Source organism: Camelus bactrianus, chromosome 22 (assembly GCF_048773025.1).
Source record: "Camelus bactrianus isolate YW-2024 breed Bactrian camel chromosome 22, ASM4877302v1, whole genome shotgun sequence".
Lineage (NCBI taxonomy): Eukaryota > Metazoa > Chordata > Mammalia > Artiodactyla > Camelidae > Camelus > Camelus bactrianus.
Genome location: NC_133560.1, coordinates 11680342 through 11693073, shown reverse-complemented (window position 1 = coordinate 11693073; position 12732 = coordinate 11680342). Strand labels below are relative to the sequence as shown.

General features: G+C 36.5%; 1 protein-coding gene across 10 annotated transcripts in view; it reads left to right on the top strand.

Moving 5' to 3' along the window:
* RANBP17 (RAN binding protein 17) overlaps positions 1-12732 on the top strand; it is a 276475-nt gene that overhangs the window by 208201 nt on the left and 55542 nt on the right. For all 10 annotated transcript variants that reach the window (XR_012501577.1, XR_012501580.1, XR_012501579.1 and 7 more), the window contains one exon: positions 5318-5406. Coding sequence is in view for 5 of the 10 variants with exons in the window: in XM_074350303.1 (XP_074206404.1) it covers positions 5318-5406 (89 nt within the window). In the remaining 5 variants the exon portion in view is untranslated. The remainder of the gene's footprint in view (positions 1-5317; positions 5407-12732) is intronic.

Below are 12732 nucleotides of genomic sequence, written 5' to 3'. Positions count from 1 at the left end.
TAAATCAAGACTTTATTAAATGGCTAGGCATATGTGTATAAATAGGAGCCGGTCTTGAAGTATTGCGTTCTTAAACTGAACAAAGTGATTAGGATAACTGATAGCTAAATAAGGTTTTTATGTGCCTGTGGGAGCCATATTAGGATTGATTTGACAAGTCAGTTCAGCTGTGGCAACAGTCATAATATCTAAGACAACATTATGTTTTATTAGTAAAATCCTTAAGTGTAGCAAGCTGTTTGTGACAGAACAGCCCCATATTTTAATATGGGGGATGGGAACACAAGATCTGCTAAATAGGAATAGCATCTTCTGAAATTCTAATGTATCAGGACTATATTAAATAGATTGACACTGACTATTATTCTTAAAAGACTAATAAATATATCCAGAGAATGTAGGCACTGTTGTTGGGACTTGAGTCTTGTTTTATTGTTATTTGAAATATCTTAAAAATACTGACCATCATTTTGTATGGCTCCTCTTCTCTCTACAAAAAAAAAAAAAAAAAAAAAATTAACAGTCAGAAGTCAAATAGAAGAATGATGGCCTTTGGTGATTATTTAGTGTAATCCTTCTGCCAAGAAGTAATTAACCAAATACTATACCTTTTCATTTGAAATAGATTTTGAAATGAATGTTTGTCGACATACAGTAGTCATAGAATTTTAAAACCAAAAAGAGATCATAAAGACTTTCTGTGTGTTTATAGTCTTGCTGAAAGTCTTCACTAGAGTTTCTACTCAGGTTAGCTATATTTGAGTTGTCTTCCAAATATTTTTAATGACCCAACAAAATCTTTGTAACTTTAAGGTGGCTATTGCTGCTCTTTGTATCAAAAAGAAGCAATGAGGTTGAAAAACACCATCTTTATAAAAATTACATTTGTCTCATTTGAAGATTTCATTATACTCCAAGCCCGTTTTGATGTAATCCCATCTAGTTTGATAGAAACCATCTTCCTAGAGTCATATTTAATGGAGTTCCAGTGATATATCCCTAAACCAGCAAGTTCTTAACGACCCTGGAAAGTGACTGCTTGATTACACTTTAACGGTATTTGCAAATAAAATCACAAGTAATTAAGGGGAAATCTCCAGGCTTTTGAGCAAGTTTGATGCATGATAACTGCCTGATTCAGCTTCATCTAGAGTAATGCTGTGTAGGCAACAGCTACTGAGATCAATAGCAACGTAATGATAGTGGCAGAATTAAGTGAGTAACCTGAGAACTGTGCCTCAGAATGCATGCAGCTGCCACGAACCAAGGCCACACAGTGCACTCCGTGCTTCCGTCCTAAATGTTCATCAAAAGACGCCCTGCAGGAAAATGGAGTTAGATGCTCTTTATTGCTGATCGTGTCTCTTGCCACATTTATCAGGGAAATTGGATTAGCAGTTGGCAGCTGCAGGTAGACAAGATTCTGCAGTGATTAAATATGCAGCTTGGCTGCATTTGTTGTGACAGACCTTTAGTAAATTCTACTGTAAGCACCATCTGTCTAATTTGTATAAAGAAAACTTGGTGCTTTAAGCTACCGATAAAGAACTAAATCTGTTGCTTTATCATAAACAAAACTTTTGCACTAAATGCTTTTAAATGTAATTTATTAGGTTAAGGCTATTTTTCTATCATGATGAATAAATAATACATGCAAAAAGTGCTTTCAGGTACTTCATTTTGCAAGTACTAGAGATAAAAACAGTTCTGTTTTGTTCTTCAATAAAGTATTTAGTATTCCAATCCACGGGAGGTGATGCTGTTAAAATATCTCTATGAAAATGCCACAGGACTGCCAAATTCATTTAATTTGCAATCCTTACCAGGATTTTCTAACTCCCTATTTATAGATATTTTTCAAATGCGGATTTCAGGATGAACATAAACATTAAGGACCTACGTTGCCAAATTGAAATATGGTTTTGAGGGGAGGAAATGTTGCAAAACTCTTAAATTTATAGCTTTGTTTTCTTACTTAGTCCTAATAAAACTGAAGAGAACATTGAATTTTTGTCTTGGGTTTTTCTTTTCAAAGTAAAGGGGAAAAGAAAGAAATTGCCGCGACAAACCCTGGCTCTGAAGCATTAGTTCACAGTGTATGTTTTTCCGCCTATGATTGTATTTATAGTAAAATATGGTCCAGTCCTCTAACTCCACGTGCATCATTTTTGATTTGGCCGTGATGTCATTGGTTTTAAAGAAAATGAATGAAGACTTCTCTGAGGAAGAGGAGCAGTTAAATAGGAACCTGCTATCTTTAGTCCCTTCGTAAAAACTCCACAATGTTAAATTATTTAAAATCCTAGATTTTCAGCATGCGCACATTAAAAGTTTTCGCACTAAGTGCCAAATGTTGCAAACAGCACTTTAACAGAATGATTTTGCTTTGATCCCTGTAGCAGTTCCTGAATAATTTATCACAGGTTATTGCCTTAATTCTGGAGAGGGATAGAGCAATAAAGGCAGATGAAAACACTCCAGTTGAAACACCTTGGGGCCTGCTCATTCCTCTGACACGGCTCTTTTGTTGGAACTATTTAGAGGTTATTAAGATGTGTCTCCAGAATTAAGAGTATGCTGTAAGGATGAAGACAGCCATCTTAATTCTAAAGACAAAGCACAATGACCCTTCACCTTCTTTTTCTTTGTTGTTATTATATAGGAGAGTTATGAGGATAATATTATAGCTGCCCCCAGTAGTGCCACTACAGTAAAGGGTCTGTCAGACTTTCCATTAGAAACCCTGTTTTGGGGGTCAGGGTGGAAGGAGCCGCATTTCAGCTGTTTCCCAGCCCATCCGTCTCACGCTTGGCACACAGACAACCGTTCACCATGCAGAAGACTGAAGCACCAAGCAGCTTCTCCTGGAACTATCCAAAACAGGAATCTGTAGGATTTGATACCCCAGTCCTGGCCCACTCCCCCCAAACAGCCTCTTTAAAAACACAGGAGCCTCTCACTTTTCACATTAGTCAAGTGTTGACCAACTGCAACTTTCAAAATAAGCCTCTTTGTACTGTTTTAAATGAGATGGTAAATTATGGCTCCACCTCCATTAAATTTCAATCAGAAATTTAATATAAAATCTCACTCTGTGAAATTGTTTGGTATCCTGGTTGAGCACCTAGTTAATAGTTTTCCTTGTCTCATCCCAGAACTGGTTATGTTTTGGCTACCAAGAAAGTACTCCTTTAGGGTTGTTTGAGTATCTCTGTAGATTATTCCAGTTTTCTTGCTGCTTTGAGATGAAAAGTTATTTGAGCATAAGGAATCTGTTTCTTACATTAACACTGCACTTTGCTGCTTATTTGAATCTGTTGAAAGCATATTGAGTTATGATATTGTCATATGCTTCCTCTGCTTTGTAGTAACATTTTCTAAAATTAAACACTGATGTAATTTCATAGATTTGAGTCCGTTAGAGCCCTTCTATTAACTTGGCTTCTTTGAAAGGAAAAATTTTTGGTAAAATAAATATTTACCTTTTTGTGTAATAGGGGTAGTCTAAAATATTTTGAGACTTTTCTACTAGACACAACTCATGGTTCCTGTTGACTAATTTAGAGTTGAATGGTGAGTACCTTATGTATATGTGAAAACTTAAGATTATTTGAAGAGTAGCCTGTAACCTATAAGTGTACATAATAAAAATAGAACAAAAAAGCACTTTAACAGAAAGGCTGCAAAGTGAATTAAAATAGAATTATTTTTAAGAAAAAAACTTCTTAGAAGATATATTTTGTTCTGGAAGCTATAAGAAACCTGGAAAGCTGAGGAGGGGAATAGGTTCCAGGTGGTGAGAACAGTTTACTTAAAAGGCAAAATGATTTTGAAAAAATAGCAGTCACATGAGAACTAAAGGGAGACTGGCCGATCAGAGAGAAACAAGGACTGGTGAGATTATGAAGTGGAAAAGAGTAAGTTATTTAAAGAAGCAAAAGCAGAAATTCAGGGTTTACAAATTCAGAAATCCAAATTACCATCATTCTATAAGCTGTTAGGCAGTATAGAAAGGGCATATTCTTATAAACAACCTCTAGTTATGTTGAGTCACATTTTAGGTTTAGGGTTTTGCAGGGGTGGGGAGGGGGAGATGAAAAATTACAGCTACTCTGACAGATAAACTGTTTCCTGCTTTGAAATGTTTGTTCGCCATTAAGATGAGGGTCAGGATTCACTTCCAAGTCCTTAATGATAATTTAAATGCCTTCCTAAAGAGATTTTCATTTATTACCAAGAGTGTGAGGAAAAAGGAAATCTGATAAAAAGAAAAGTTTAGAGACCATTTTCTGGCAGAATATTTCCACTGAAACAGTATCTTCAGAAATCACAGTTGCCTGTCTCAATTATCCCACCCCCTTGTTTTGCAATTATGTTTATTTGTACTCTTTGTTGTGACAGTGTAGCATCTGTTCGTAGGTTTTCTTTTTTTCTTCTCAAGTATCATCCTAAGGACAGCTTAATTAAGAATCCAGAATGCAAGTCAGATCTCTTTTATTTACAAGTTTGTTTTGTTTTGTTTTTCTCTAAAACTAAATATTTATGGAACACTTAGACATATGTATCAAGCTCTTGTTAGGCATTTTTACATAAATTTATTCTATTTTTTCCTGACAGTGCATCTGTGAGAGAGGCAGTGTTAGCCCCTTTTAAAGATGAGAAAACTGAGACATAAATTGTCTTGCCTTAATAAGTCTTACAGTTAAGAAGTAAAGCTGGGTTTAAATTCAAGTCTTCTGATACTGAATATAGAACGACTTTTTCCTTACAACTTGTCCTTGCTTGGGAATGTGAGTGCATTCTGAGTGTGTCATGGTACAAATAGGTGACCTGACCAGTTTTATTTTGTCCTAAGTTACTAAGGATATTCCTTAGGGACCTTTAAATGCCAGTGTGCTTTCAGGTTAAGCTTCAAATTGCATAATGGGACTGATTTCTTGCACGCTAATGTGGCTAAGATTTGGTGTTATTAAATAATGTCTAGACCCTGTACATTTCTGTCTTGTAGAATTATCAATCCTCATCTTTTCTTTTCCTAACTTGGCATTATTCAGAAATAAAATATGTTAAGAATCTAAATGTTCCTAAGCTATTGGAATTATAACTTAGCTCAATTTTTAAGAAGCAAAGTAGAGTTGGTCAGCAGATTTGATGGTCTGTTTGCTTAAAAAGTCTATGATTTTCTATAGAACGGTCTGAGCGAGACATTTTAGCTAATGAATCAAAATCAGATATGTGGTCATTATTGCCTGATTATTACTCCATCTGCTCTGTGCTAACGTGAAAATCAATTACAGTGTCTCTTTCCCACTGACAGCGTATGTTGATCGGGCTGGCAAGAGATCTTCGAGGGATTGCCTTTGCACTGAACACAAAGACCAGCTACACCATGCTGTTTGACTGGATGTATCCTTATTACACTGTGACAATACCAGCTCTGTGCACAGAGGGATGCCAGGCCCCTGGCTTTCGTTTAATAGTATGGCACAGTAGGGAAGAGGAAACAAAGCTAAATGAACTAATGTGTAATCAGCTAAAAATTACAGCACAGTGGCAGCAGCACAGATAACTGAGCACAGCATTTGGAAACCCAGCCCAGAGAGGTCACTTTTTTGGGGGCCATTAAATATTGACAACTTAAAAATCACATCCTGAAATGATTGTTTATATTTGGGTTGCAGGGATAATTGTGCCAACGTCTTTAATTCGGGATCAATGAATCCTACCATTTGGCATTTTCTAGGAGATTTGGATTTCTGCTCTATCTCAATTAGCAGGGCTAAGGTCACTTTATCTGTTTGAGGCTTAGCTCATCATGCTGTAGTTTTTCATCATAAAAATATCCATGGGCATGAAAAGGGGGAAATAAATGGTTAGGATGTTTCATTTGATGTAAAACTTGAATTTACCTTTGCCAAGGCTTAGTACAGACAACAAAATAAGACAACAAAGAAACAAACATCCCCCACAGAAATGCCTCTTCATGTAAGAGTAAAAAGAGCATGGGTTTAAACTCCTAGCTCTCCATTTGCTGTATAAACTTTGGCAAGTCTTTTCACTTTTTTGAGTTTCCTCATCAAAGCAAGGAGACATCGAGTATCATGGCTTATTGTAACCACTGAAATAAGTAATACACTTTTCATAGTGTCTGGAACATAATCCGTAGCTATAAATGGTTACTATTAATGTTGTTTTAACAGTATTGTGTGAATCCTCTTTGATCCTAACTGAAAGTGATAATTTATACAAGTCATATAAGTGTAACAATGTTTTCACCCCTTTGTACCTGAAACCATGAAAGCAAATACGAAAAACTCTATAACCTTAAAGCTATTTTATTTTTTAAGTTACATTATTTCTTAGTTGCTCTTTTCGAACCCTTCTTATCAAAATTCCCTCATAAATTAAATTGCAAAAAAAAAACTTCATAAAGGCAGTCTTCAACTATTAATGGCAGAGTTATGGCCAAAACATAACGAACAAGATCTGGGCATGTTTTAGGGAGAACACTACGCATTAAATAAATTGTTTAACATTAATTTGAATAGTGACTTATGTTTTTAGTTACTGTTAAAACCTGCTTTATCAGATTTATGTGCCCATAGAAAGGTTAGAGAAGAAATTTCCATGTCATTGAGGAATCATATATATCTCTGTATCAGGATACAAATTACACAAAAAGATTGTAGATTTTAACATGTGAAGTCATATACTTCTTTTAACTGTGAAGAATTAACTGGCATTACATATGACCATTTTGTTCCTCTAAACGTAAATAGGAGCTCACAAGGTAAAAACATTATTTGACAGAGTATGGAAGCCTTGTTTTGGTACTTTAATTGATGTTGCTCTTGAAACCAAGCTGCAACTCTAGGATGCCCAGCAATTAACGCTTCATGTTTGCCTCATGAGCAGTCTTAACCAAAAGTCAGGATCAGAACTTTCCCCTCAGCATCAACGATTATAAATATCTGTCATAATTGATACTGACTAAAATACATATAGAACATACTGTAATTTAAGTTTCTAATGAAGTCTGTTTTCCATTTCCTCACGTAGCTCCTTTTTGGCACCTATCTGAAATGAAACTTTTGTCCAGCAGATGGCAGAAAATAGCAAATGGTAAACCTTGGGACTTCCTTTCCTGTTTTGGACTACAAACCATTGTCTCCTCCTTTTGACCAAAGATGTTGATGTTATTAGGGTCAGAGGTGGAGGGCGAAGTGCCAGTTATGCAGGAAGCTGCGTTATACTGCTGAACAGCGTGGCTTGCTACTGGCCTTGCTTATAATAATTGAGTTTCAGTAGCAAATCAGCTTCCTTGGGAAAAGGCCAAAGGCTTTTCATAATTGTATTGACAACAAAATGAATATGATAAATGGTGTTCATTCAGTTGAGACAAGATTTATAGTTTTCCTTTGGGCAAAGGATGAAGAGCAAATATTTATAATAATAGTAAAATTTGGTTAAAAGTTACATTATTTGATAATTCAAAAAGCTTTATTAAAATATTTTGAAATACTTTAAGCAGTTTCAGGTGATAAAGTACAGATTCTCTCCAAAGTATTCTAGTAATGTAAAAATGAATAAGTATATGATAAAAAAAACATGGATATGAAAGTCATTTATTCTTCCTGAAATATTGATATGTCAAACCGTCAGTGATGATTCTCACATTACTGCTGGGGAAAGTATTTGCCTTTTATCCACATAAATGTGTGTTCTTTAATTTGCTATACAGTCCTTAGCATGCAGAAGAAACGTCCTTTAAGAGCACATGTCATCTTAAAGTCAAAATGCATTTTATTTATGGCGATTATTTGATAAAATGCTGTTTTAGCGGTTAGCTATTTAATTCAGAAACATTTCTATAAACACTGACTGCATTAACTGCTACATGAACTACATTGCTTATCACTCTGTCCTTCCAAACCTAAATTGCCTGAAACTGCACAGCAACCATGTTGATAAATTGTTCCACTACTGGAAAATTGAAGAAGAATCATTGATATGCCCCTATAGTTAGAATGCAACAATATAAAAGCACCTTACTTTGCAGTGCATTGAGTCACCTTCTTTAAACTTTTCCCAGATCATACTTAGACTGAAGTACCAAAAATCAGGGAAATAGGAAAAAAAAAAAAAAAAAGAATGTATACGATGCTGTTTCCTCACACTCATTCTTTTAATGGTCATAAACCCGATCTTTGAGTCCACAGTTTTTCAGTCATCAGTCAGTGCTGTTGACTCATATGCATAAACACATTGTACAAAGACAGGTTAAGACCACGAGGTATGTAGAAAAGCACAAACTTTGGAACAGGACACTCTTAGATTTCAGTCCTGGTTTTACCAGTTAACAACCTTTAGGGTTTGGGGTAAACTTCTTGCTTAATGTCTCAGAATCACAGTTTTCTCCTTCATAAAACAGGGGTAATAGTACCTATCTCACAGGTAGGTTGTAAGAAGTGAGTAAGCTGACATGTACAAAGGGCCTAGTACGGTGTCTGGCACGAAGTAAACACGCTCCACCGCTGTTGTTTGTTCCTTTCCCGAATATGGAATGAGACGAAGGAATCCCATTTGCCCACTTACTCTGCAAATTTGACTAAGGACTGTGCTGGGTTTCATGAGGGATATAGATTGCTTAGACTCAAATCCTACCCCAAAATGAGCCTATAGGTTAATAGAGTCAGTTAGGTACCTACACAAGTCAATGTAATGAAGTATAGAAGGTGATTCATGCCGTGACAAAGATACAGATAGAGTGATCGTGTTTAGCTGGGGCATCAGGAAAGGCTCTGTAGAGGTGAAGATATTTCCCTGGATCTTACCAAATAAGTAGGATTGGACTGTTGGGACTGTGAAGTAAGGAGTTTCACTTGGTCTAAGCACACGTTTAGGAAGAATAGTGGATATGTTTTGTTATAGATACCACTTATTCTGTGGTTGGACATACGGGTTGTCTGGGACCCTTGAATATTGGGCTAAGGAATTTAGACCCTTATTCCATAGATTTTTTATAGAACAAGTAATGGTCTTGATTGACTAACAGAATCAGAGTTGTGTTTCAAGAAGAGGATAATCAGCAGTATATTGGAAGAACTGAAATAGAAAAAAAAAAAAAGCAAACCTGAAAAATTGTTGTTCAACAGGCACTTTTTGAGTGCATTGTACCAGGCATGAGGAATGAATAAAACAATTCCTTTTTACAAGAATGAATAAAATGGATTGCTCCTTAGAAGCTCATAACCTAGTGGCTATAACAAATAACCAATAAACAATCCATGAGCTGTAACAAAGAGGCATGCAGAGGACCAAATGAATATATAAGAGGAAGAGATTGGCGTTTGGGGCAAAAAGACTTCCCGGGAAGTGAAAGTTGAGCTTGGTGTTGAAAGATGTATAGGCATTTGCCAGACAGAGAGAATAAAGGCTCCCCAGCAGCATTTGCCTCTATGAACAAAGATACAGACGTTTCACATTCAAGGCATATCTTTAAAATAAGCTCTGAGCTTGCAGGCTATTTCTTTCTGGTACCACGTTCTCACACTCAACAGTTTTAACAAAACTCTTTTGTTGCCCTCTAGTACATTAGAATTATTTCTCTACTATGAAATCCCAAAGGGAAAGAATTATGTTTTTACTCATTTTTGTTTTCTTGGGGTGTAGCACATGGTAAGTACTAATAACTACTGGATGGATGGACAGATGGATGGATGGGTGGGTGTTGTCAAGAAGCAAACCTCGTACTTTTCAGTTTTTCTTATTTGGCATCTTATAAGGCAATGTCCTATCATTAATGTTTTTGAGTTTTCATTTATCTGTTGTAGACCTTAGGAATTCATTGAGGAGATCTATGTGAAAGTAATTAGATCTGTACCCTCTCTACCAAAGGCCCCCACTGTCTTCCTTTTATCCATATATACGTAGTCCACACAAGGCCACTGGAAAATTAAAACTCAGAGTGGGTTCTGATCCTCACCCTGTAATCTTGAGTCTGGCACTCTCACTCTGAAGCCCTTTTAACCTCCCTGCTTGGTAGACTTCTACTCTGCTTTCCAATAATCACTCATTTTCTCTGTGGCAGTCACCTCTGTCAGAAGCATATTAAAGTTGGCACCACTCTCATTCCACACAGAGAAGGGAGCATCCCCTCGTATCCCCATATGCAATATGCTCTGAAAAATGTAATGGTCCCAGTGCCTTTAGAATGTCTTGCAAACGGGTTTGTGTGTGATTACGATATTCTTAGATTCTGAGATTTGAGTCTTTTCAGTTTCCTGATACTTTCATACTGGTGATCACTGAGTTTGTGCTCAGCTCTCTCATTGGAATACTTTCTCACCTGAGCTCTTCTGGCACTGCTTCAGAACTTGGGTACATCACTACTATGTGTACACCACCCAGACTCAAGCATGAATTCCCCAGGAATAAAAGCCATATCTTACCTCTGAATGTCCAGCTCCTAGGACAGCACGTAGCGTATAGTATCTACCTTCTATCCAAAATGACAGATTTTCTGTTCCATAGAAAAAATAAAACAAGTTATCTGACAAGAGCCAAAATAAAGTTAATAATCAGGTTAATTGATTTTATATTTTTCATTTTTATCCAGCTGAACCCTCACTCACACATATACACTCACTTCTCATCTCCCCTCTCTGCCTTGTTACCTTTGTAGTTCTTTCTAGCATACTGTGTATCTCTTTTATTTATTTTTCTGTCTTACTGAAATATAAATTCCATGAGCAGGGATTTTTTAATTTTTGGTTCGTTGATGTCTCCAGAGAGTCTAAAAACAGTAGACAGTTACAGAATAGGCCTTCGATAAGTACTTATTAGGTAAATTGTTTCAATACTATACGTGATACATCTAGGGGGGCAAAAATGTTGCTTTCTGCACTTTTAGGGGGCATGCCACTCCTAGATAATAGAGAGTTTCTTTTCACTGAATGTTACGTGAATTATTTCCTGAAGCTTCAAAGTGAAGTGCGCAGCTTGAAAGAATTAGGTAGTTGTAATCGAATATGCTATAGCTCGTTTTGGGGTTGGCAGATTTACAGCAACAAATATTTGTTGAAATCTACTTTGTGCCAGGCTCATGCATGCAATGAGTGCCTAGGGCCTGCCCTCAAACAGCATATACTATTGTAGGAGAGAGAAGATGCTATGATGGCACTAGCACAGGGTACCAGGGCCATGCACAGGTGACACACTTAGTTGTGGGGGTGGTGTCAGGAAGGCTTCTTGGAATAATTAACATATATAATGAAATATGAGGGAGAAATAGGAATTAACAGGGACATGGTGGGGAAGCCCAGGGCTTTGTCCTTTAGAAATTCACTATCTAATGAGGCAGACAGTTAATACAAACCAGCAACCCTAATACAGTTATAAGAGAAATGTGATCAAAGTGCTCATTGAACTTAGATGAGGAAGAGATTGATGCCTTTTGACAGAAAAAAGAGAAAGTTTCACCATTCCAGGGGAAGTAAAACTTGAGCAAAGTGTTGAAATATAGTTAGGAGTGTGTTAGGCAGATAAAGCCGCATATAGAGGAATAGAGACGAGAGAGAGTTGGTATCAGTGGATCTGCAGAAAATTAAGAATGGCTGAACCATAGATAAGGCAGGAGTACTAAGAGCTGAGACTGGAGGTAGGCAGGGACCAGGTATTAAAGGACCTTTTTTGCCGTGATAAGGAGCTTGAAATGTGTTCTAAGAGCAGGAAGGAAGATTATGATGCTTCTCACCATGGAGATCACTTCCCATACCACACAGGAAAGGAACACCAGTAAGTGACGTCTGAAACAAAAAGACAGCCGTGTTGGAAGACATCAGAAAGAGAGACATTTAGGGATTAGGAGAAGAAAAAGGAAGTGAAGCTAGTAGCATAGGAAGAACTTCTTTTTCTGCTGCAGTTTTAGGCCTTGATTTTACACTTTTGTGGCCATTTAGCAAGGAGGAGACCAGTTATGGGTTAAAGGGCCAGTGGAGCTGAGTCAGAATTTTCCAGGCTTTGATGGTCTCAGCCATTGACTTAACAGAGGCATACACTCCTTGGTGTTGATGGGGATGTTTGAGAATTTCTCCTTGAGTATACATGGGACTACCTTTTAGCAAAACTGACCTTGAGTAGATTAAAAGTTATCCAAAGCTTTTTTCAAGCTAGCATTCCCAGTGTTCCTTGGAGCCATAATGGGACTAAGCAAAGTTAAGTCAACAACTTTAAAAAAGAAAAAAAAGAATGTAGATAATTTCTAAGCTGGGAGATAAATACATTGGGTTTATTACTATTTCCCTCTACTTTCATGTATTTTAAAAGTTACATAATATGCAACATTTTTAAGTAGTTTGATGCCCGAGAAACTGATAAATAGCAATTCAAACGTTTTCATCCTTGTTAACTAAAATTTTTTCTTTTCTTCAATTTTTAAGTGTAATGCTTTAAATATGTTACTTACATGATACTTTAAAAGTATGCCTTTTATTTATAGAATATGCCAAGAATAAAGCAATATATATGTATGAGATATGTTTACAATTAAGACCAAGTCTTTTGCAGTCCCCAAGAAAAGTACCGCTGTACAGGTGAGGGAGAGCAATTTTTTAAAATTACCATTGTGTGCTAAACATAGAACAAATATGGATTCCTTTTTTTTTTTTTTCTTTCGAAGTGGCACTAATTTTCAGGAACAATATTTCTTTTGACCCTTAAATTCTTTAACAG